This window comes from Opisthocomus hoazin, chromosome 17, assembly GCF_030867145.1.
Source record: "Opisthocomus hoazin isolate bOpiHoa1 chromosome 17, bOpiHoa1.hap1, whole genome shotgun sequence".
Lineage (NCBI taxonomy): Eukaryota > Metazoa > Chordata > Aves > Opisthocomiformes > Opisthocomidae > Opisthocomus > Opisthocomus hoazin.
In genome coordinates this window covers 7,657,011-7,681,805 of record NC_134430.1, presented here as the reverse complement: position 1 = coordinate 7,681,805, position 24,795 = coordinate 7,657,011, and the positions used below count along the sequence as shown (strand labels likewise).

Below are 24,795 nucleotides of genomic sequence, written 5' to 3'. Positions count from 1 at the left end.
CCGCTGCGCGGTAGCACTGAGGCAGTGGGCGCTTCCTGCTTCTCAGGTGGGACTAGAGCCAAGACCCACGGCAAAGCCACAGCTGAAGTGCTCTGTTCTGGCAGGAGGATCTCAGAATGCAGGGCAACAGCGGGATTCGGGTGAGTGGACAACTGGCTCACACCCGAAGGCTTAAGATAATTTGTTCTGTGTGGACCTTAACTGGTGATCAATTATTAGCGAGTGCAGAAACAGAGGCTACAAAGGCACAGCCACAGTGAAAAGCCAGAACGCTCCCATCAGCTCCAGCACCACGCAGACAGCCCGTGGAAACGGTGGGGAGGACGTCACGAGGTATGCACGCAGCCGTGACCTTACGGCCACCACCCTCACGTTGTCCCTCCAACGCGTCTGCCAAGGTGTCTGCTTGTGGGACACCCCCTGTCCCAACACGCTGAGCCGACGGCACCGTCCGTGCACACCACCAGCGTGCGGCGTGTTGCACTAGTGCGGCAAATAAACCTCCACCACCTGCCGAAAAATGTTTGTGCGCATTTCTGTTCTTCGTCTGACAATTGCCCCGTACGGTCCTTGGGTGGGTTTACGAGGGCCCGCGGAAGCAGGTTCAACAGGCCGCCTTTTGCCTGTAGATCAGGGCGCGCATCTTGCAGCAATTATAATTAGGCAAAATAAACTTTTCGGTGGAATTTTAAGGTAATCAAAGAAAAAAAATGCAAAGCCGATGATGAACAAAATGAACTCGTTAAGGAAGAAAAGCCCTCACTTGGAAAAAAAATAAGTGAAATATGCCTTTCAGAGAAAACACAAGTCCCAATTATAGGTATATATACATAATATAATAATAAAAAATGTATCAATACAGTAACATATAATAATTTATTGTAATTTTCATCATTAATATCTTATAAATATAATATCATAATAAACATTTCCCTGCATCAGTAGGCACCGAAACAATAAAGAAATTCAAGTGAGCATTTGAGGATTCCAGTGTTTTCTTTCCTCGCATAACCCCTGTAACGCGTTAACATTCACCAGCCCTATGCCAGTCCTCCGAGCAATGCTTTCCCATTAATTTGTTCTGCTGTGAATCAAATCCTGTTAAACAAACAGTGTGGATCCATTTAATCTCATTTTACATTTCTGAAAGGAAAATATTCACAGTCTGTTCTTCACCGAGAGCTGGGAACCAGACATTACAAAGGCAAAGCTTACTAAGGGCAAAACTAAGGGCGAAACAACACCGCCACTCTTCCCCCCCACTTCTCCTCCAAAAAGTTGACATAATTTTGCATAACTTGAGATATTTGTGATTTGACTTTTCTGGGCCACTGTTCTTTCACACCATTTAACATTCACAATAGCTCCCACTGAGCGCAGTTATCTCTTAAGCACCACTGGATAGCCGACCCCCGAGGCCTTAATTAGGCACTGAGGGAATGATGTACGTGTCTAAAAGGAGATGCTCACATTTAGGTTTCATACGCCTCTGAAAGTAAGGAGCTGCCTCCAGACGCCAAGCAGTTGCCACCAGCAGATGTCTTACGCCCCACTCACGAAAAGGGAAAAGCTGGGATGTCTGGACACAGCCCTGGAAGAGCTCAACCTCCCTGTGCCGTACCGGGGGTGCCACCAGACACTCAGCCAACGCACACGGACGGTGCACACGCACACACCTCTCCTCTCTGCATTCATGCACACCCCTTCATCAGACCCATCACCAATCCTTCCTTAAAAAAGGTGTTGGAAACTGAAGCTCTTCTCACCTACTAGCTACCTGCATAACAGAAAAAACCAAGAGGAGCCCTTCATGGAGAAACAAATCAGCACTGCCAGGCAATTCTGAAAGCAAATGCTTTCTCAGGGAGGGCACCAGACACCGTGCGCTGCTCCCACGCATGGTCACGGCACAGCAGCAGCAGCCAGGGGAAGCCTCCGGCCTCTGGGGAAAGCAAGAGACAGCTTTGCCCACAGAGCTGATCAACGTGCAGGAGAACATGTTCCTGGAGAAACAGGCTGGCAGGCCAGACAAACACCCAAAGAGGAGAAGACTGACAATGACAGAATCCACTCACCCACACATTTCCACAGCATGGACATCAGACATGCAGCTGCCAGCAAGGAGAGCCTGGAACAGCACCCCCATGCCCCCCAACTCCCAGCCCAGCCGCCTGGGGACACGGCGCAGGGTCTCAACCCACCTCACAGACTGAAAGGGGCTGCTCCATGCTGGCCATCACACCAGATGATCTAGAATGGAATCATAGAATCAGATCGGAAAAGACCCTTAAGATCATCGAGTCCACCCTCAGCCTGGGCTCACCTCAGTCCCCAGGCAGGACAACTCATCCTTGTGAACCGGTGCATGCCTCACACCGAACACCACACCCGCTCCCTCCACAGCAGGAGCACGGAAGAACCTCAGCCTCGGGGGTCTGGGGATCCCCTGTGCCATAACCCCCTCCAAGCTAGCAACACCTGGGTAATTAGGCACTGTGATTAGGGGGGGTGTAACCTGGGCACATTAGCTGCAATTAACAGAAACGCATTTCACCTGCAACCCATTCGCTCTGAATACACACACAGTGCTTTTCCCATGTGCACAACAGCCACCAAAACGGTCAGTAAGCTCTTCAGAGGCAAAACCCACCAAGTATTTGGGTCAGAAAGTGGTACTTTTAATGTCTTAAATCATTGGAATATGCTTTTTGTACAGTCAGACAAGTCCTCTTGCTGCGAGGGCGGTCACATCACCTGCCGAGCAGGGATAACCCACTTCACAAAGATTAAAGAGCACGAGTTGGGGCTGTTCAGCCTGGAGAAGAGAAGGCTGCCGGGTGACCTTACAGCAGCCTTCCAGTCCCTGGAGGGGCCCACAGGAAGGATGGAGAGGGGCTTTTTACAAGGGTGTGCAGTGATAGGACAAGGGGGAATGGCTGTAAACTAAAAGAGGGCAGATTTAGATTAGATATTAGGAAGAAATTCTTCCCCCTGAGGGTGGTGAGGCCCTGGCCCAGGTTGCCCAGAGAAGCTGTGGCTGACCCCTCCCTGGCAGGGTTCAAGGCCAGGTTGGATGGAGCTCTGAGCACCCTGGGCTGGTGGGAGATGTCCCTGCCCACGGCAGGGGGGTTGGAACCAGGTGAGCTTTAAGGCCCCTTCCAACCCAAACCATTCTGTGACTCCATGACCGGCTGCAGCGCTGAGGGAGAGGAGCACTGCGACAGTCACCAGAGTGAGAAGCGATTCTTTGCAGACCCCAGGGACCTAACTTGCAAGGAAGACGCACGACAGAGGAGGGAAAGCAGCAAAAAACAAGAGATGAACCGCTTGACACGGCAGTAACATCACAAAACCAAGAGATGTAGTGACTTATGTCGCAAGACCACGCTTCCACATAAGCCACCGCATTTGCCATAGACAAGTGGAACGACAAAGGCACACGCAGAACAACTTCTTACTCCACGCTAAAACCCTGGGGATTTTCACCCGGGTGAAACTGAGCAAGCGGAGCAGCAGGAGCAGCGGGCCGGCAGCGAGAGGCGTGGGTCTGCCCGGCAGCCCGGGGAAAGCCCCTCCCGCGGGTCGGCGCCGAGGGCCGAAGCAAAGCCTTTTCCGGAGCAAGCAGGGCCAGGTCCCCCCTCCGCCCCGCCTCCGCGGGCTCAGCGCGCTCCTGTCCCCGCAGGAGCCGGCCGGCCGGGTCCCGCTCACCAAGCGATGGAGAAAGAGCACAAATTCGATCCTATAGAAAGCTTTGCGGGGTATTTTGACCTCGGGACCCGCCGCGGGGTCTGCCGGGCCGAGGCCCACGGGCGCTGCTTCCCCCCCGGCCCTGACGAGCCGCGGGGCGCAGACGCCCCGGCCTCCCCCCGCCCGCGGTGCGGGGGCGCCGGCGCTGAGGGGAGCGCGGGCGGCCCCCGCCCCTCCCGCGCCCAGACCCCGCCCCTCCCGCGCCCAGACCCCGCCCCGCCCTCGCCCGCGCGCGCCGGCCTGCCCCGCCCCTCCCCGACTGCGCAGGCGTGGCTCCCCCTCGGCGCCTGCGCCCTGCCGCGCGCCGCCTCATGCGCTTCCCCGGGAGGCGGCTGGCAGCCGCGCGGCGCGCGCTCCGTCCCTCCGCCCGCCCGCCACGCACCCTCCGCGCGCCGCCCCGGGGCCCGGCGGGCGCAGGTGAGGGGCGGCGGGCGGGACCATGTGGGCAGGCGCCGGGGGGTGCAGGGCGGGGAGGGGGCGGGACCACGCGGACTCCGGCGGCGGGGGGGGAAGGGGGCGCGGGCGGCGGGAATTTCTGGCGGGAGGGAGCGGCCGTCGCTGACGGGGGGGGGGGGGGGCTGACAGGAATGGCGGGGGCCCGGGGCTCCCCGGGCAGCGGGTCTGTGCCCGCCTGGCCGGGGCAGAGCCCTCGCTGAGGCGGTGCCGGCGTCAGGCAGCGAGGCAGATGAAGTACATCCTGGTCACGGGCGGGGTGATCTCGGGCATCGGCAAGGGGATCATCGCCAGCAGCATCGGCACCATCCTCAAGTCCTGCGGGCTGCACGTCACCTCCATCAAGATCGACCCCTACATCAACATCGATGCCGGCACCTTCTCCCCGTACGAGCACGGTGAGCGGCCCTGCGGGCAGGCAGCCGGCCATGAGCCGGGGCCTGCGGGGCGGGTGCCGGGGCTGGCCCTGCCTGGAGGGAGCGAGCTCCTCGGCGTGGCGGGGGAGCTTGGGCCCGGTGGCGGCTGTGGGACCGGCGGGCTGAGCCGGGCGGCGGCTCCGGTCTGACCGGGAGGGCCGACTGTGCAGAACGTGCTCTCTGTTCTGCGGTCGCTGCTGCCGGGTGGAGGGGCTCTGTCCGCAGCGTGGTTGTCCTCTCTGTTCTGTAAGGCTTTTCGTTTTATTAGCCACTCCTAAACTCGTAGCAGTCAAAGGTGTTTCCTCACATTGAATTCTTCCAGCTGTCACAGGGGAAGCGGACAGATTGCTGATGCAGACCGTTTCCCCTTGACATCTGCACTTGAATCTCAGAATCCCAGCAGGGCAGGGTTGGCAGGGCCCTCTGGGGTCCCCCAGCCCAACCCCTGCCCAAGCAGGGTCACCCACAGCAGGCTGCACAGCACCGCGTCCAGGCGGGGCTGGAATATCTCCAGAGAAGGAGACTCCCCAGCCTCCCTGGGCAGCCTGGGCCAGGGCTCCGTCACCCTCAGAGGGAAGAAGTTCTTCCTCGGGTTCAGCTGGAGCTTCCTCTGCTTCAGTTTGTGCCTGTTGCCCCTTGTCCTGTCGCTGGGCACCACTGAAAAGAGTCTGTGCCTTTTTCCGTGTGCCACAGGGGAGGTGTTTGTGCTGGATGATGGAGGGGAGGTGGACCTGGACCTTGGCAACTATGAGCGCTTCCTCGACATCCGACTCACCAAAGACAACAACCTGACTACCGGGAAGATCTACCAGTACGTCATCAACAAGGAGAGGAAGGGAGACTATCTTGGCAAAACCGTCCAAGGTGACGTGAAGCTTCAGTTCTGATGCTCAGAAATACATTCTGTGTTTCTGTCCTGGTTGGATGATTTCAACTTAACGTGAGGTCTTTGTTATCTGCTGTCCTTGTGATGTTTTTCATTTGTTTTTTAAAAAGGGAAGCAGAAGACGCACCACACTGGTGCGTGCCATACTGAATCGGGTTACCTGTAAGCCCCTCTGTACCTTCCAGTGCTCAGCAACATGCTGCCTGTTGTTGGGACTCTGCACTGGACTTGGGTCCAACTGTCTAACCTAGCCATTACTAAACGTGAACAGACTTCAGACCAACACGCCTGTGGATTATTTGTTATCTGGTTAAAATGGTTATTGCTTTTGATAACTGTCACGTTGTTAGAAATCCTGAAGGATCTTTGAGGATCAGGTCAGTCCCTTCCCTTTTTAAGCATCCTCCACAGCTGGTTTGCATAAGGACTTTAACAGACAGTTTAAACAAAGTAACTCTCTGCTTGAGAGCAAAGAACTGTTTGTACTTGAATCTTCCAGCATAAAGGAAACATTGCTTACATGTGTTTAAATTGAGGCAGGACTACGTTTCCTGCCAAGGCACTTCTCTAGAAAATCACAGCCAAGAATAATCACTTAAAAAATGCATACTTCTTTAAAGACGCAAATCAGCGCTCGCGTCATATGGGAAGCCCTGGCAAGTTATTTTCAATAATCTGCTCTGTAATGCATTAGAGGGAGAAAAGTGCATGTGTTGTGGCTTTAACCTTTGCCTGGGTTTCTTTTTCAGTTGTTCCCCACATCACAGATGCTATACAAGAATGGGTAATGAGGCAGGCACGTATTCCTGTCGATGAAGATGGCATTGAGCCGCAAGTTTGTGTGATTGAGGTTTGTAGCTCTTAAAAAAAAATATATATAGTTTTTCTTCTTGCGTGGAATAAACTAAACTATGTGCATATTTTGCACAGTAAAATTTTTTTACAGCGATGTTCAACTTTGCATGTTGTGGAGTTGGTTAAAAGTCCCCCTTGTTAGCTTCATTTATGTGGTGTCATCTTTTGAATGCTCTGTGCCTGAATCTGCACATGGAAAGACTTAGGTTTTGGACAGTTATAGTTTTGAGATGCTTTGCACTCTAGTGTAACATGCATTAGTCTATAGAATGGATTTTAGCTCTTTACGTTTATGTGCTGAAGTTTGAGTTAATCATGCCGTGCCCTCGTCTTCCTTGGTGGATAGAGGGATGGTAGGTAAATCACCTCTGGAGGCGGTGGTCTTTCCTCCTTAGCAGTGGAGGGGACCTTGGGGTGACTAGTTGAAGCATAGACCTAGAACAGGGAATGGCACAGGTTAGTGGTGACAAACCCCGTGCAGTTTCTTGTGCGTTGCATGGCGCATCCTGCTGCCAGAGGAGACGGGGTAGGGCGAAGGCTCCGAGGCTGCCGAGCTGGCTGGCAGGATACTTTAGTACCCGAGAGAGGGAGCTTGTCAGAATGCCTGGGTCACGGTGACTTGGGACTCTCCCTGCAGCTTCGGTGCCAGCTGCCCTTCCAGGATTCACAGGCCTGGATCCTGAGGTACCTGGGAGGCACTGACAACACACGGGAGGCTGTCAGCGCTCCAGATAACGCCTTGCCTCTGTTCCTGCATGTGTCCAAACCACTCTGTATAGTTACTAAAACTGAACAGAAATGTTGCTTCTCAGTGCCACCTAATGTTCGTAAATGATAATTTTGACATCTAAATATTTTCCCTGAAGAGAGAATAGAGGTAAAGCTAATCTCCCTGGAGAGGTGCTTGCCATATTGAGAAGCTGTTTTTCTTCTGGCTTTTTGATTTTTGGGGAAATCATGAAGGTAAAATAATAGGGTAGATTGGAGGCTGTAGAAGTAGTACATACAACTGCTTTTCATACTGGTGCTCCTTTAGGGAATTGGAGGGAGGTGCTGGGGAGATGTTTTAGTGTCCTTTTATGTGTGTTTTAGTATGCTGCATTTTACAAATTCAGTAGATGATGTTTCTGTACTGACTTTAATTCTAAATGTCATTGTCTTTTTTAGCTTGGTGGGACAGTGGGCGATATTGAAAGCATGCCTTTCATTGAAGCTTTCCGGCAGTTCCAGTTCAAAGCCAAACGAGAGAATTTTTGTAATATTCATGTCAGTCTAGTTCCCCAGGTAAGGACCTAAAATGTTTTGGTGGTCAGGGGCTTCCCCGATCCAAAACTTGCTTTCTAAATGTGCGTTTCTAAAATGCTGTATCTATAGGCACTGTTATATTTGTATTTCTATATAGAGAAACTTCTGGAAGAAATGCAGAGAATATATGGTTATATATTTAAAAAGGTTTGCAAGAAATGAACAGAAACTTTTCAAAATGTGTAAATGTGTAATAAATAGTTGGGAGTTGCAGCATAGGCAGCTTTGCATCTTTTAACTGCTGTTTTTCTTTATGGAATTGTCTCCTAGGTTTTGCAGGTAAAGTTGCTTTCTAGGGCTGAAAACTTTCAGTTTCCCTGTATTTGCATAGCCTTTTGTTTCTGCAAAGCTAATGTAAAATCCAGTGATATAGCCAGACTTCACAGCCATTTGGACCTGTTAGTAAGATCGCATTTCAAGCTCTTCCTGGAGTTCTTTAATATTTCTGTTGCTGTGGGCCCTTGAAGACTTACATTAGCTGTAGTTTGTGAAATAGGTTGGGTTACTTTTGTAATTTCAAAACATCATGCTGTGTTTTGAAACATAATCTGGTGGGTTTTTTTTTCCCCTTGGACAATAATGTGCGTTTGGATCTTTAACAGTAATTTCATAGACTCACATCTGACTGCTTTGTAAGCTACAACAAACTGAGTGGCAGTTGCCCTGGGTTCAGAGATTCAACTACGAAAAGGTATTATGAAGCAGTGCTCTGATAAGAATCAGTTAATTAGGAATCACAAAGGAAGACAAAATATCCTTATGTGCCAAGTAGATGAGGTGAACTCCAGTAAATACCGAAAGCATTTGGAGGTGTTCTATGCCATATAATGGCTGTTATAACCTCATCTGTATTATCTGCTCTGGTTTTGGAGACAATTTAGGGTCTTCACCAAACAAAAATCTCTGCTGCAATAGTGACTGCTGAAGAAAATTATGTTATGTTAACATGTTGTGGTTATGTTAACAGTACTAGAGAGCATGAGTAATCCTTGTCTCAGAAATGGATTTGACAGAGCAACTTGATAGTGTTACTGGAGTGCAGATCCATCTTTGTTCTCTCCTCTTTCTTTATTTGTTCTTCTGTCAAGGCCAGGCGATTTACAGAGAAAAAAATCAGAAATATGAAATATTAGGTATTTGGAGGGAGCAGTGGATAAAAACCTTAGCATCTCCACTCTCTCCTTCCCTTGGGATAATGCATGCCTACTTACTGTACAGACTGGAACTCTGGTTTCTGCTGGATGCTTTCAGTCTTTGAGATTAAAATGGTAGTGTGCAGGGGTATTTAAAGTTCACGTGAATCGCCTAAGAACGGGGTCAAAGTTTTTACAAGGTGAATAGGGGGCAGAGTCGCAGTTAGCCTCATAGATCATTGCTACGTATCATCATAATTTGATATACCACCTTCTGCTCTTCTCTGACCAGCCAAGCTCTACAGGAGAGCAGAAGACTAAACCCACCCAAAACAGTGTCCGTGAACTCAGAGGTCTTGGTCTCTCACCAGATCTGGTAAGGTTTGCTGCATGGCTTTGAATTTAAAAATGCAGTACTGGCATGTTGCAACAGCATCCTAGTCTAAATAATGCTTTGGTGGAGACCTCTTGTATATTAGTAATAAACAAAACTGAGTTGGGTTTCCTCGCAAGTCACGGAGACTGCAGAAAGACAGCTTTTTTAGAGGTTTCTTATATGAATGTCTGAGTACTTCTGTTTTGCTTCACAACCTTGATGTTGCTGTTCTCTCAGATTGTTTGCAGGTGCTCCACTCCATTGGATACCTCAGTAAAAGAAAAGATTTCCATGTTCTGTCATGTTGAACCAGAACAGGTAAGGAATGCTGTCTGCGCTTCCTCGCAATAAATATTCTAGCTGTTTGTCAGATGCTGAGTGGAGTTTTATCTGAGCGTAGCATTTTTGTGTTCTAGCTGTGTCTTTTGTTAGCTGCATAATTCATTTGCTGCTTTGTCTTACCTACATCCCTTACACATGTAACCGTTGCAGTAATAGTCCTTTTTAAGCCAGCACACAGGTTTTCTTGTAAGGTGGTTAGTGTAGGTTTAGGGAATTCTGTGGAATCCAAAGTATTTTCTGAATAGCTGGTTTTGACCTTAGTTATCTTTCCACATTCCTTCTGTGAAATACAGAAGAATGAGATTTTTCAGTATTTAGAGGCCAAAGAGTAGTTGCCCAAAGTTAGGTTTAAAGGACACATGAATGTGAATGTATTTTGTACGCTGCTTTTTTTGTGACACTGTTCTGCCCCGGACTTCATGAGGAGAGATTGCACAGAAAAGTTGAAATGGTATTTGAGAGAAGCATTGCTTCACTTGAATGTTATGTGCAAAAAATCCATGTTAGCGTGATTCTTTTTATACTGAGACTACTCCACATAGCATAGTCTGAGGTAGACCTTGGAAAATCAGTCTGCAGACTCAATATTAGCACTTTCCAGTCCAGCTGGAGTTTGAAAAATGTTGTCTTTTTGTGAAAAATTGAGCATCACTTCACAATTCCAGGCTCTGTCAAGTCATTTTTATTCATTTCCTGTACTATACAATGAGATCAAACTGAATCTTGCAGCTTCAAGTATTACCTTCAGAATTAACTGGCAATCATATTGATGTGTCAGCAGTACAATATCTACCTCTTGTTGGCCAGGAATTGAAAGCAAATTGGCTCTTGTCAGCCACTTTCCAGGAAGCTAAATGCAATTTGACATAGTAGCTTCTCTGACTGAGTTGCACTTGAATTGAGAAGTAGGTGGTGTTGACTATGATGGAAGAAAATTTGCAGTCTAGGGGTTTCTGCCTGTGGAGTGTTGCACTCTGCTTTCATTTGAGTCAGGAGAAATGAGGATTTAAAAATAGTTGGGCCAGTATATTTTTGATCCTTAAAGTACAGGCTCATTCTTGATGGACAGGTGACAGTTGTCCAGAGCCATCTTTTCTGCGGAAGCCTGTTTCAGTGAACCAGAACCGTCGATGTAGATGTTCTTCATTGACCGGAGAATTCTTGGCTCATAGTTGTTTAATGCCAAGTTTGATGAAAAATGCCCTGGAAAATTTATTGCTGTGTTGACATCACAGATTTCCCTGGGCTTTAGTCAAGCTGGGAGCCCTGGTTAAGAACGACAGTGGTGTGAAGCGGGGAAGCTGGGCTCGTGGGCAGTTCAGCTGTAGTTTCAGTTAGGATTACTTAGAAGGCTGTATCACCAGAGAAGTCTCTTGGACGTGTTCTTTGAACTTTGCTAAGCGCTCGCATGACTTGCGTAGCAGCTGACTGTCGTACTGCTGGGTTATCGTGTTACAGCCCTTCCCAAGGAGCCCCAGTGAGCAGGAATACCCGGGAGGTGTTGGTGGGTGATCTTTACAAGTGTATGGAAATTAGTATTAAGCTATTCATGTATTGTTATGTTATTCAACAGATGTTATTTCCTGAAAGTTTAGGTGGTCATAGGGTTGTCTGCTAGAGATAGAAGCTGTCTGAATGTCTGTCTAAAAATAATTCCACAAGCACTTAGATCTGTTTTAATGACATTCCTATTTTATGAGCAGGTCATCTGTGTTCATGATGTCTCTTCTATCTACCGGGTTCCTCTGTTGTTAGAGGAGCAGGGAGTTGTTGACTACTTCAGACACAGGCTTGACCTTCCCATTGAGCGGCAGCCCAGGAGGATGCTCATGAAGTGGAAGGAAATGGCTGACAGGTGAGCCTGCATCGCTGGGTGTAGTTTGAGTTAGGACTCCAGATTAGTTTCTCTTCTTGGTCATTGGTTATCAGGTGACGAGTGTTACTTCATGTTCCTCAGGTACTCTCCTGTGGTCAATTTTTTTTTTCTTTTTTTAACTACAAAAATGCATTTTCTTCCTAGATGTTTAACTGTTTTAAAAAAACTTCTTCACCATGAGAATCCTGTAAGATATTGTTAGTGAGTTCCTTAGCTTGTGTTGGTAATGTGCTGTCTATGTCAAAACCACTTTGAAGTAATTAAAAGGTGGACAGCTCTGCCCTCCCTTTTTATACAAAAAACTCCAGTGGTATTACAAAGTGTTGGAATCATTTTGTAGGTATATGTGGGAGTCATCAGGAGTGTCAGTAAAAACGTACCTTTTGAGTATGTTTTCAAGCAAGTGAAACAACTGGTTTGTAACTGTTCTGTCTGAGACTTCTAGGACCCTGTTTTTTTTTGTTGCAGGGAATAGGCTCCGTGTTCACGGAGAAACAGTGACCTGAATCTTTTCCGTTGACATTCAGGCCCTTTCTGAAGCCTCAAATATGTTTGTCCTTACAAGAAATTAATTTTCAGAATCTAGATGTTTCCCTTTATATGCATGACCCAAGCCACCACTGTCATGAACATTTTCTTTTCAGGGAAAGCCACTGGTAACCAGCTTGGTTTACTTAGCAATTCTGAAATATCTCTGAGCTGTAGCCAAGAATTCTGCGTAAATCCCGTGCTGCCAGATGCTGGGGATTGACAGTGTGGGCAGTACAAGCCTAGGGCTCTGGAAGTCCCTTCTGTATTGCTAGCTGCTGAAGTGAACTCTGTCAGCAGCAGCATGGGAAGATGCTGTATGGTAGAAACATATGCTGAGTTGTGCTTTGCTCCTCTCTTCTAATAGTTTACTGCAGACTTGGAATCTAATACAGCCTCCTGAAAAGACAGTTTGGATCTACTTAAAATGGCTTTTCAGCATAAGGAGAGAGGACTTAATTTATACATGACTTTCTGCAACTCTTTTTTCTGTCATTGGCTTGTTTTTTCTTTTTTTTTCTTTCTTCTAATCTTGCTTTGATGTTTTTAAGTCATGATTATTGTAAAAGGTTATGTCTTCCAAAGTCATCGTCTCTCTAGTTGGACAGACTTTCAAGAGCTCAACTGTTTATATTGCTTAAAGCTGAATAGAATGTAAGTGATCCTTGTCCCCATTTCCTGTTGATGATGATATAACCCATGTGTTTTGTTTCTGTTTAGGTATGACCGTCTCCTTGAAACATGTTCCATTGCGCTTGTTGGCAAATACACCAAGTTTTCAGATTCCTACGCATCTGTCATTAAAGCACTGGAGCATTCTGCACTGGCCATCAACCACAAACTTGATATTAAGGTAGGCGGGGGGTGTGTGTGTGTGTGTGCGCATAAAAAAAATTTCCCCCCCGATAGTCCTTCCACCTCCAGTGCTACCCGTCTTTAAGTTTTTCACAAACCCATAGACAGTAAGGGAGAGTTGATTTGGCCAGTGAACTTCAAAATTGTCCTTGGATTACAGCATCAAAACATCTGCTGTCGGGCATAAAACAGCTTCAAAGCAAACCAGCCTTTCATCCTGTAAGATGTACAAGGTGTCTGTATAATTGATGGGAACTCTTCAGTGCTCAGTGTGGCGTGCTGAACTGTGGCAGAGCGGTGGATACATTTGAAGAGGGCACTGTTTGCTTTCATTTCTTTGACAGTTGTTGAAAGTGATCCTATTTTTAGGGTTGTTGCTGTTATGCTTGTGGTACTCACAGTTTTTGTGATGCTTCTGCCTCAGGCTTTATTAAGGTTTTAATGCTAGTTTGGCTGAACAGGTACTTTTAAGGGTCTTGGTTGTAGCGAGATGCTCTGAAGAGGTGAAATATGTATCTGTTGTTAGAAATTTTACTTTCATTTAAATATACTTCGTAAATGTCCAGCAGTTTCGTGATGCCAGTGAGTCATGGGAATAGGTGGTTGGTTTGTAACAGCACTGTTCTACGCTAGGGTTACCTTTCAACTTCCAAAATCAGTAGAGGAGAAAAGAACAACAAGTAGGACTGGTGAAGGGTAAACCCTGCGCACACATCTATGGCTGGCTCCTGACACAGCTGTATTTGTATGAATTGACAGGGTTCTGCGAGCCCTGTGCATGGAGATCTTATGTTGGGTTAAAGAACCGTTCAGCAGTATTCCAACCTTAACAAAAAAAATAAAGGAGGGGGGGAGACACGACAAAACAGTTGTTCAGAAGGTTTAGCAGACTGCCAGAACACTCAGAAGTTCAGAGCTACTGGAATACTGGAGATGAGAAACTGGAAAATTGTCAGGTTTTTTCCATATGTAGCATTGGTCATAACATCCTTAAAATTACAACGGCCTGTTTGTTTCACCACATCCTATTTGTTCTTCAGTCCCTGTTGAAGATTATATTATGTATATTCGATGAGGTAGCGATTCAGTTTTTTTCTCGCTGTGTGGCTGTTTCTGTCTGCACAGCTGGGTGTTGCCTTCTTGCTGTGCTCCATTAAGGCTTCACAGTTAATGAGTCTGGGTCTCATGGACTTTCTGTGTGTCACAGCAGAGCTGCAGAGAGGGGCAGATAGGAGGAACATGGCATTGGTAGTGGGATGGCGAGGGAAAGCAGTTTTGTTGGTGAGCAGACAGGAAAGCAGTCCAGAAAAAACATAAGCAAGTATCTAGTAGTAAACAAATCCAGAGCTATCCAGGTGGAATGATGATATCTTAATTTAATGAGAATTAAGGAGACCCTGTACGCTCTTGTGGCAGTATCTCATCATCCCGTTTTGGATTTCTTCCCAGTATATTGACTCTGCTGACCTGGAGCCAGATACGCTGCAAGAAGAACCTGTCCGATACCACGAAGCATGGCAGAAGCTTTGCGGTGCTGAGTAAGTCTCTTATGCTCTGGCCATTTCTTTGGCGTATGCCCGATAAACGTGCTGCTATTGACAGTTTTGGAATTAAGAGCCTCACTGGATACTGTTTTCCTAAGCACTGTACCAGCACACTTTCCCATTGCCCCAGATACCTCTCAGTGAAACTTAGGGTAAGCTGTAAAATGGAGAATTGTTAAATAAACGAGGGAGTTTGTGAAAGGCGGCAGCAGGGGAGATGGTTGTGGAGCTGAGGATGTGCACGGGCTTAGTGGGAAACAGGGTGAGAGGAGATAAGGGGAAAGGGTAGGTGCTGGCAAAGGCTACTACAGCCCAAGAGAGGATGGAAGGTGTAAATGTGGTATGAAGTTCTTTAGGAAGAAAGTGTGAGAAGGGAAGAAGCTTTTGGCTGCAGAGGAGTGCCGAGAGTTAGCGCAGCAAACAAGGACAAGCAGGGCTGGTTAGTGCTGAGGGAAGCAGCCTTTGGGCGGTTCCAGGAGAACGAGGAACCTCCTGCAGAATTCGGCGTCCCTGTGCCTGTGGTGAGGACAGCTGACACTGCAGCCAGCGGCTTCCTCAGCACGGGTGATGTGTTTGCAAACACGTTTGGCGCAGAGCGTGCGAGCCATGCCCCAGGAACCGTTCTGGTATTGTAACCTGCATTGTGTTTGGGATTTCTTGAGAATGTAAAATTTGCATTTATAAAATGTCTCCCTGGCAGTTCTGTGACGTTTTATGTGACGGCTCATGTGAAGTCATATGGATATCTTGCCATGTAGGGCACTTTAAAGCCCTTTTCAGGAGTGAGGTCTTGCAGGTCCAAGATTTTACGGGAGAGAGGTGGTACGTGGTTGGGGGGAACCATGCTGGTGAGCCCCATGTGAATGGAGTATTTTCATCCTCATGCAGCGGAGTTCTGGTTCCTGGAGGATTTGGTGTTCGAGGGACAGAAGGCAAAATTCAAGCTATTTCCTGGGCAAGAAAACAGAAAAAACCCTTCTTAGGTGAGAAACGTGTTTCATCCATGAGAAGAAATAAAGAAAAGAAGGAGGTTGAATAACAGCCTAACTGGTCTGCAGCGAGAGCTGTGCTGGCTTTCCTTAGTATCTAGAATGTAGAATTTAGAAGAGAATTGGCTGAGGAAGGCAAAGATCTGTGCTCAGCTTAACCGGGTAACGCAGCCGGCATCTGTAGTTAGCTCTGAAGTGGTCGGAGTTGGCTGGGATGTGATGACAGGTAATCTCTGTAATGAGGGGGTAGGATCTTGGAGGAAGTTTGAGGAGGCTGTGGTCACCCTGGCATGAAGAAATATGTGACTGCATTTAAACGAAATGCACATAGTGAGAGACTGGAAATGCTGGGTGAGCAGAGTGGATGGGGAAGGGAGGTGTGGAGAAAATCTAGTCAGAGCTACTTGGTGCCGAGTGAACAGACCCCTCAGTCCACATCAAAGGGCTGTCTCCTCCAGGTTTTCCTCTGACTCAGGGTGCTCTGTGAAGGCGTGTGTGCTTTGGATACAGGCTCGGTGGTCCTTGTCCTGACTTGAGCTGTGTCCTGCCTTGCCTCCTGCAGGAGTTTGTTTGGGAATGCAGTTAGCAGTCGTGGAGTTTGCACGGAATGTTCTTGGCTGGCAAGGTAATTGCACAAAACGCTGCCTGGGTTTTGGTCATTTCTTTGATTGATTGCTTGAGTAATACCTGTAATTTTTAATTCTTCATTGGTGGGTAGATTGAATTTTTTTTCTAGGCCTGTAAAATTCCCCATCTCCTTTGCTAATTCAAAGGAAAAAGAACAGTTTCCTTATCCTATTCAAATAAAACTCAACGGAGTAAGGCATGCTTATAATCACAGAAAACTTCCTATTACTTAGAGTGAGGATCAGCTCCTGAATAAAACACCTAAGTGGAGTTGTGCCTATGTGTACTGGGCATCCTAAATTCCCGTTATAGCCAGGGGGAGTGAAGTCCAAAAAGCCAGGCAGCCGACCAGGCCGTCGCACCTACTCCAGTGAGTTAAATTACTTTCTGGGCTCCTCCACTGCTTGAGTTGACTAGGTCCCTGTTGTCAAAACTCCCTTTACAGAGCGCTAAATTTAGTTTCTCAGCCTGATTCTGAGTGTCACTCGTAGTGAAGGTGGGAGCAAAGGTGTTTCTCAGAGTTCTGCTCCCTTCCCCCTCCCTGGCTTTATTTAAAACACTCTGCTGAACGTGTGCTTTTCTTGAATGGCCCTCTCTTTCATCACCGACTGCACTAGACTGGTTGCCCTAAGATTGCAGCCTCAGCAGTTCGTCTCGAACAGCGCTGTCGGGGTCCTGTTTCTGCCATCGGGGCTGAGCTGTGAGGCGAGTGGCTCAGCACCGTCCAGGCTGCCGCTTGCCAGGAGCGTGGGGATGAGACGCAGCCATACCTTGGGGGAGGTCCTGGAGATGTGTGTCATGGTGTGAGGGACTTTGTGTTTCTAATTGATGAACGTCACATTGCAGATGCTAACTCGACAGAATTTGACCCCAAAACTGCTCATCCAGTGGTGAGTTTATGGCAACTTCTTGTAAAATCCTGACTGTGCTAGACTTCTCTGCATGTACCTGGGGGTACAGTTAAGAGCTTGGATTATTACGTCTTGTGGCTTTTAAGTCTCTTCCATCATTTACTAATATGGAAAGAAAACGTCTTTGCCTAGTTAACTGTAGGGCAGTTGCTGCTTCATAGAAGACTGTAGTTCTTATTATAGGTGAAACACTTTTTTATTTTTAATTACACTTTTTCATAAAGGTGTCTTCTAAGAGGTAAAAGGTTCTTAAAAGGCAGTTTGAAAGCTAATGGGTTTCACAGAGTTAATTGTAAAGATTTGGCGATCCCCAGATTCCACTGCATAACTGTTTAATTATGATCTCAGAAATTAACGTAGACAGGTGTGAATTCCTTGAAACATTTGTGGACAGATTTTTGAACCTGCCTTTCCTAGACTGTGGGCCTCATCCAGGGTCCACCATAGTGATTGGCTTCTGCTGGAATTCAAAATGCTACTCAACAGGAGAAAGTGTTCAAAAAAACAGCTTATAAAGTTATTTATCAAAGTATAAGTGATTCGGAGTTGGAGGTTTTGTTCTGGTAGATTTGCTTGTTTAACACTGAGTTCAGTAGATAGCGCAGTGTTAGGCATGGGATCCGTGGAGGCTTTGACTGAGACCATTTCCTACGCTAAAGCCTGCTGAACACCCACGAACCTCCCGTGTGTTCTGTACAGCCTTTACTAGAACAACACAGCTAACTTACCTGGTTCTGTTGGTCTGCCTTGTCAAGACAATGTTCCTTGGGTCGGTTTGCCTGTTTTCTGTGTGGATGTTGGTTTTTAACCCTCGCTAACTTTTTAGGGTCTGCCTGGGACTGTTCCTGCTCCCTCATTCTCACCTCCTACTCTGAATGCTTTTCGCAGGTCATAGACATGCCGGAACATAATCCTGGGCAAATGGGTGGGACCATGAGGCTTGGCAAGAGAAGAACCCTCTTCCAAACCAAGAATTCAATCATGAGTGAGGCATTCCTTACCTCTTTTGGAAGTGTTTCCTGGGAGTGGTGTGCGTGGATGGTGGGTGTGGGGCAGCGAGACCTGGGGATGTTAAAGCATCCTCGAACGGTGGGGGTTTGCAGGCTTTGTTCTGGTAGTGAAATGGAGATCGATGGATTTGGTCTTCTCTAGGAGTGGCAGATTCTGATGGATGCTGTTCCTATGAGCTTGTTAAAACGTGGCATCGTGCACACTGTTTGGCATTTTCTCTAAGAAATGTCCTCCTTCTGGTGTAGGGAAGCTGTACGGAGATCACGATTTCTTGGAAGAGAGACACAGGCACAGATTTGAGGTAAAACCGCTATTGCAGGTAGTGAGCTTTTCTGTGTAATCCAAGCACAAGAGGTCATGGGTTTTCTTGCTTCTGGTCTTCTAGGTCAATCCAGAATTGAAAAAGTGTTTTGAAGAGCAAGGTTTGAAGTTTGTAGGCCAGGATGAGGAGGGCGAGCGAATGGAAGTGGTTGAGTTGGAAGGTGAGTTCTTCAGCAATTAGTTTGTGGGCGTAGGTGTTTACGAGGGAAGGTGTTCGGAGGGTAACCAAGCAGGTTTTTGTGCGGGACCAGTCCAGACTCTCAGAATGATTCCCTCCATAAAACTGCACTAAAAAAAGACTCCCATGTGCCTGTCCACTTAGGGACGGAAGGCAGGATGGAAATGACCCTTCTTCCCCACCCTCAGGGCTTCAGCGGGATCAGCGCCTTCAGCTGCAGTTCAGCCGCAGGCTGAAGAGACTTGACGTTAGTGTTTTCTGTTTCTCTCTCTTAGAGCATCCTTTCTTCGTTGGTGTTCAGTATCACCCTGAGTTCCTCTCTAGACCAATTAAGCCATCTCCCCCGTACTTCGGCCTCCTCTTGGCATCTGCAGGAAGACTCACGCATTATCTACAAAAGGGCTGCAGGCTCTCGCCCAGGTAGGTTGAAGGAAGGCGCCAGTCGGACCTTTCACAGGGCAGTGCTTCTTCCTACAGGATAAACCGGAGAATCCTCTGGGCACAGAGCTACTGCGGGGTAACGGGGGGGTATTTGCAGCACCTCTTTCTTTAGAACCTCTTCTCTCACGCTTCAAGATTGACTGCGGTGCTGTAGAGCTGTCCTGCAGCGAGGTCCCGACTGCAGGGGAGGAACTCTGCAGTCCCGTGCTGTCAGTCAGAGGTGTCTGGGGAACCTGCAGCTGGGCCCGCTCTGCCGGTGACTGGAGACCTGGCGGGGTGTTCCCCACGTTCCCTGTACGAGCCCTGGGTACAGGTCGGTCCTTCAGGAACTTGTTCCTGTTGCTAGCTTGGAGAATGGGCCCGGGTGCTTGCAGCTTCATTTTGTTTGCTGCTGACTTCAGCTGCCTGTGGTCTCAGTTTGCAAAGCAGCTAATGTTTTGGGTGGACCTAATGGTGCATTTACTGCCTTCTGCTGCTCCCGAGTGCCTGCGGTTCTGCTCGGCAGCCGCGGCGATATGCAACGAACAGACATCACTGTGGTAGTGACCCATTTTCCTCCACAGAGGATTTGCTCGTGTAGCTGGAGTGCTAACGTGCACTGAGCTAAACAAAAAACCCCAAACTAAATGCAAAAGAGAAATAGCGCTGAACGTATTAAACTAAAGCACTGCGAAAAGGAGAGTACTGGTCTTCCTGGGCTGAGCTGCCACGCAGCTGCGCCGCGGGAATTGCCGTGTCGGTGGCTGGAGAACGGCTGTCAGTTGTGCTCCGACTGATCTGCTCTGAAGAGGGCTTCTGCGTGAAGACGCCTCATGTCAGTGCTGCTGAGGGTTGGGGCGTATTTTAATTTCCTGCTTTTGCACACTGGAGTTTGAAATGGCTTCTTACAGCAGAGGAGCTGAAGTTTCCTCTGTACCGCAGTATCCTGAGTTGCTGTTATCTGCTCTTGGAGTCTTCTGTGATGGTGGTCACAAATTGTTCCGTGGTTAGCATATAATCTAATAATACTGGTGGCAGTTACAGCACAGCCTGTACTTCCCTTTCTTCCCGTGCTCTTGTGACTCTCGTCCTGTTTTCGGGTAAGTCTCATCACTGCGCCCTAATGATGTTTGCGTGTGACACCAGACTCGGGGGAGCAGGGTACACCACGCTGTGGAGGGACCTGGGCTGGAGCAGCGGGGCAGCAGGAACCTGACGAGGCTTAACGAGGCCAGGCACAGAGTCCTGTGTGTGGGGACCCCCTGCAGTAACGCAGGCCGGGGACTGAGCGGCTGGGGAGCAGCTCTGCTGCCGAGGTCGTGGGGAACGGCAAAGCGGGCACGAACCGGCAGCGTGTGCTGGCAGCAGAGGAGGGGTGGGTGGCATCCTGGACTGTGGGAGTAAGAACAGAGCCAGCAGAGAGAGAGAAGGGATAATGTCTCTTTACTTGGCATTTGTTAGACCACATCTAGAACATTCTGCGTAGTTTGGGGTTGCCCAGTAAATTGGAGGGAGTTTAGGAGGCTGCTAAGAAGGTCAGGAGATTGGAGTGCTTGCGCAGTGAGTAGAGGCCGAAGGAGCTGGGCTTGTTCAGCCTGGAGAAGGGAAGACTACGGGAGACCTGCGAGCAGCCTGCCAGCACCTACAGAGCGTTATCAGGGAGATGAAAACAGGATCTTCACAGAAGTGCCTGGTGGGAGGAGGAGCCAATGGACGTAAACTGAAATGAGAGAGGTTCCGACGGGGTGGAAGGAGAATCGTTGTCACCATTAGATCAGTCACGCGTTGGTGCACGCTGCCCAGAGAGGCTGCGCGGTCCCCGTCCTGGGAGAAGGTTGGAATGTGACTGCACGAAGCCCCAGGCAGCCGCGTCTGATCCGGCAGCCGTCCCTGCAGGGTCACCGCCCTGAGGTCCCTTCCTTCTGAATTATGTTGTGGTTCTGGAAAAGCCGTTCAGTGGATTAAAGGCAATCAGCTGTTACTGGGAAGCTGAACTGGAATGGCTTATGGGTGGTTAACCAGCCTGCTAGTTCCTCTTCAGTGAACTTCATTTAGAATCCCTTTGCCTTACAAAGTGCCTGCTACATGTAGAATCATTTTAATTCACGAACCTTAAACTTGACGATGGCTCAGCCCCGTTTCCACGGGGACAGCTCTGCCGGGAATGGCGCGTGCTCTGCCTTTCCGCCTGCGCCTGCAGCAGGCGCTGCCAAGCCCCGCGAACTGCTGGTGCGAAGCTGGGTCTCGAGAGCACCTGCGCGCCCTAACGCCAAACCTCTGTGCGTTCTGCAGGGACACCTACAGCGACAGGAGTGGCAGCAGCTCGCCCGACTTGGAGATCACGGAGCTGAAGTTCCCGTCAGTAAATCACGACTGATTCCGGGTAACGTTTCATGACCTCAGCCTCTTTCTTTATGGCGAAACTTCCTTGCCCAGTCGTTCCTCCCGAGATGGGGACATTTCACGTCAGCAGGTGGAAAACTGGCGGGCCGTGCAGAGCGCTGGTGCTCACACGCGTGTTCCGTCCGTGCCGAGGGACGCACACTGCCTGGTGGCCGTGTGGCAGACGGGGGCGAGCGTTGCCTTAGCACGCTGACACGTAGTAAAGAATAAAAATACACGCGGGAGTCTGAGATGAAATTCAGCTAAAGAAACAAAGCACAGCTATAGCACGCGTTCCTGAAAACGGAAGCAAAGCTGGGCGAGGGGTTACTGGATTTAGAAAGTTTGGTAGCTTGGGAGCAGTCTCTGGCCTTTGAGAAATACTTTTGAGAAAGCCATTCTGCCCCGTCTCCCGAGACAGCAGGTTTCTCTCAGACCAGCGGGCTCGAGCCCTGACTTGTGCCAGCTGCTGATGTCAGGTGGATGTGAGAAGTGGGTCTGTATCATCCTGCTGTGCAGGGGGGTCCTAAAAGCTGGCGTCAGGCTTCACCGGCAAAACAGGCAGACTTCATTTTTGAACGAGTCCTGCCTTCGTGCGGTCGTGATCGTGGACCTAACGCTTCCTCCCAGCGCTCTGCCGGGCTTTGGGTGCTGGTTTTGGAGAAGTCGGGCAGCATCTGTGCACACGCGTGTCCAGCGCGAGCAGGGGATTATTGCGGAGTGCCGGGGGACTGAGGATGTCCAGCTCTGCCCCCCTCCCCCTTCCCTCCACACAGCAGATGCTTCCACAGTTAACTGCAGGGTGAAAGCCAGGCTTAGCCCGAGTCTGGCGCAGAAGTGCTTCCCCGTCGCAGGGCCTGTGTGGTGCTGAAGGCAGCTGGGATCGCTGGGCTGTTCCGCATCTGGTACGGCCGCAGACTGAGAGCTGAAGAATCCTCTCTGTAAATTTTTATCCTCCTGAGGACGTCCTGAGCCTTCGGCTCGCTGGCAGTTCGCAGTGTGAGGCCCTGGGGCGCAGCCGTGGTGGCCGGAGGCTCGGAGGCCGTCCCCAGACGAAGGAGCAAAGGGCCTCGGGTGCCTCGGACAGGGCCCCCGCGCTGCGTCTGTCTGACGGGTGCACGGCTTGGGCCGGGGCGTGCTCTGCAGTGCCAGCCTGGTGCACTTCGCTGTCGGTAACTCCTGCTCCTTCTCTTTCTCTCTCCAGATGTGTCTCCACTGAAGAGAAGTCTTCGTTAGATTTTCCAGGCGTTCTTACAGCAATAGCTTGAACACTGTCAGCTTTGGGCTCTTTTAAGTTATGGTTTTATAATTTTCGTTATGAAGCCCCGTCCCTTTATTTCCTCAGCTCCTCTGTCCTTTGTTTATTTTCTGTGTAGATTCTGTGTCTTCCTGGAGAGCTCGCCACGGCACACGCGCCTCCAGACTTCCTTCAGTTAGCACCAGCCTGGAGATGGAAAGCAAACTGGGGTGCGGGATTGGGGGTGTCGGGGAGGATCCGGCTGCGCGCTGCCTTCCTGACGCCTGGCAGCGCCGGCGCGGGTCTCTGCCGGCTGAGGGGCTTTCTGCAGCCTCTCTGCTGCCTCCGCAGCCCTTGTCCTCACCGGTGAAGTGATGGCGATGAGATGGTGGTGACGGGGCTCGCTCAGTTGGTGAGCTGTGCTGTGCTGTGCTGCGGAGGAGGGGTCTGTTCGGCTTTATGCAGTCTTCTCTTTGGCAGGAGGGGATGTTTTGTTCTTTTTTGGTTGTTTTTTTTTTTTCTGTAGTATTTAAAAACGTTTGGCACTGGTGGTCTCAGTGCATGCGTTGCCGATAATGAACTTTAACTCCATGCCAGGAAGATTTTCCTGGTGAAATCTGGGACACGGCCAGCTCTGACTGCGGTATGTCGCTGCAGGGACGCAGTTACCTTGGATCATGTGAAAAAGGAGAAAAAATCCAGCCTCCCCGGAAGGCCGATCGATGGCTGCCTGGGAGGAGGCGTCGCTGCTCGCCCTTTCTGTGCCGGCGGGGAGATGTCAACTCCTTGCATCAAGGCGGGGTCCGGCCAGGCCAGCCAGCGGCTCCCCTGTGCCGCCTGCAGCAGCCCCCGCTGCGATCGGCCTGCACTGGTGCTTGTTCTCGCTGGCTGGGAGCGGAGCCTTCCGTTGCCTTTTGCTGTTGGCCGGGGCCGCGCGTCCCGCGCTCGACGCGATGCCCAGCGCTGTGTGCTGCCGCAGGGCCCGCGCGTTGCCCGCCGCGTTCCGCCGTCCCCCTCCTCGACCTGCGCTGCCCGGCTCCGCGCTGCGGTGCTGGGCTGGGAGATGCGCTCGCCTCTTTATTTTTTTTGCCCCTTGCTGCAGTGTAAGCAATGGAGGTTTTGGTCTTTGGGAATTTAGAAGAAAGGAAGAAAGCGTCTCCGTTGTCCGAAGTGTCGTACGCTCGGCACTCTTCATTTCGTCGAAGGTGGGAGAAGGCCGGCTGCGTGCTAATTCCCGTGTTGTCTGATGCCAAACTCGATTAAACGCTGGCTTGTCCCATCTGAAGCGATCGCCTCCGCAGCCCCTCTTGCTTTACTCCTCCCTCACTTCAATGTCGGCCGCGAGGCTCCCTGCAGCCAGGGCGGCTCTGGGCGTTCGTTCTGCGCCTGTGCCAGCTGTGACTGCGGTGCAGCAGCGATCCGCCGCGGCGAGACGCCGGCTGCACCCAGCGACCGCGGGCCGCGGCAGCGGTCCCCGGCCCGGCGGCGGGAGAGCGGCCCCGAGCTGCAGCACAGCCCCGTGTTCCTTCTCCTGGGATGTTTTTGGTTTGGCCAAAGCTCTGCAACTGCCTCGGTCATTAAATGCTTATTTGTAATGAAATTAATAATGAGCCAAGAGCTTGCTGTATTGCTTCCAGAGCTCAGAGGGGGGGAAAAAAGGACAAGTATAATACTGTCTAATTTTAAAATAATCCAATGTCAGCTAGAAAAGTTTGTTAGCTGTATTTGCAGTGGCTTTTCGATGTGTTTCTAGTGTCTGGCTGAAATCACGGGGCTTTCCCCCAGCGGTGGGGGGGGCTGGGCTAAGCCCGGGGCCTGCACAGGGCAGAACAGCCGGGAGTTTTGACCGGGGGGGTGCTGCCGGGTGCCTGCGGGGGGTCTGCTCCTTGCTCCGCAGCGGGGGGCTCGGGGGGCAGCGCCTTGTCCCCCATCTCCCACCCTGCGTGGGGTCCCGACTGCAGCCCCTGGGTGCTCCGCTCCCGGCAGGGCCGTGTTTCCCTCGCTGGCTGCCAGTTACAGTCAGCAAGGGAGCGCAGCGCCCTGAGCCGCGGCCACCCCGGGAGAGGGGAGTGGGGGGCTGCTGGGGGGGACGGCTTGGCTCCCCCGGACAGACCCGCAGCCCTCCCTGGGCACCGGGCGCCAGCCCTGCTCCGGGCACCCTGGGGCCTGGGTCTGCTGCCGTGGGGCCAGGGCGGGCTCGCTCGGGGGGAGATGCTGGCTGGTGGGGGGGCACAGGGCTGGGGGGCACAGGGCTGGGGCCGGCATGGCAGAGCCCCACGGCTGGGGGTCCACACCACCCACAAGTGGGCCAGGGGCACCGGGCTGCCCTGCGAGCCCCAAGGCAGCAAAGCCACGGCTGCAGAAGAGCCCTGGGGTGCTGCTCCCACCCAACCCCACCCCACC

The 24,795-nt window shown here is 50.4% G+C and overlaps 1 protein-coding gene across 2 annotated transcripts; it reads left to right on the top strand.

The window, feature by feature from the left end:
• The first annotated feature begins 4,093 nt into the window (after positions 1 to 4,093).
• On the top strand, positions 4,094 to 24,067 carry CTPS1 (CTP synthase 1). Of its 2 annotated transcripts, none has more exons than XM_075437822.1 (19): positions 4,094 to 4,164; positions 4,421 to 4,598; positions 5,310 to 5,480; positions 6,252 to 6,352; positions 7,525 to 7,641; positions 9,088 to 9,171; positions 9,409 to 9,489; positions 11,217 to 11,368; positions 12,638 to 12,770; positions 14,222 to 14,310; positions 15,205 to 15,299; positions 15,868 to 15,930; positions 16,779 to 16,822; positions 17,732 to 17,828; positions 18,100 to 18,155; positions 18,240 to 18,336; positions 18,629 to 18,773; positions 21,066 to 21,156; positions 22,360 to 24,067. In XM_075437822.1, the coding sequence occupies exons 2-18, from the start codon at positions 4,433 to 4,435 to the stop codon at positions 21,148 to 21,150; spliced, it is 1,776 nt and encodes a 591-aa protein (XP_075293937.1). In that variant the 5' UTR covers positions 4,094 to 4,164; positions 4,421 to 4,432; the 3' UTR covers positions 21,151 to 21,156; positions 22,360 to 24,067. The 2 variants fall into 2 exon arrangements, with proteins under 2 accessions (XP_075293937.1, XP_075293939.1); XM_075437824.1 differs by having other exon boundaries at positions 4,114 to 4,164; positions 4,425 to 4,598.
• The last annotated feature ends 728 nt before the right edge of the window (positions 24,068 to 24,795 follow it).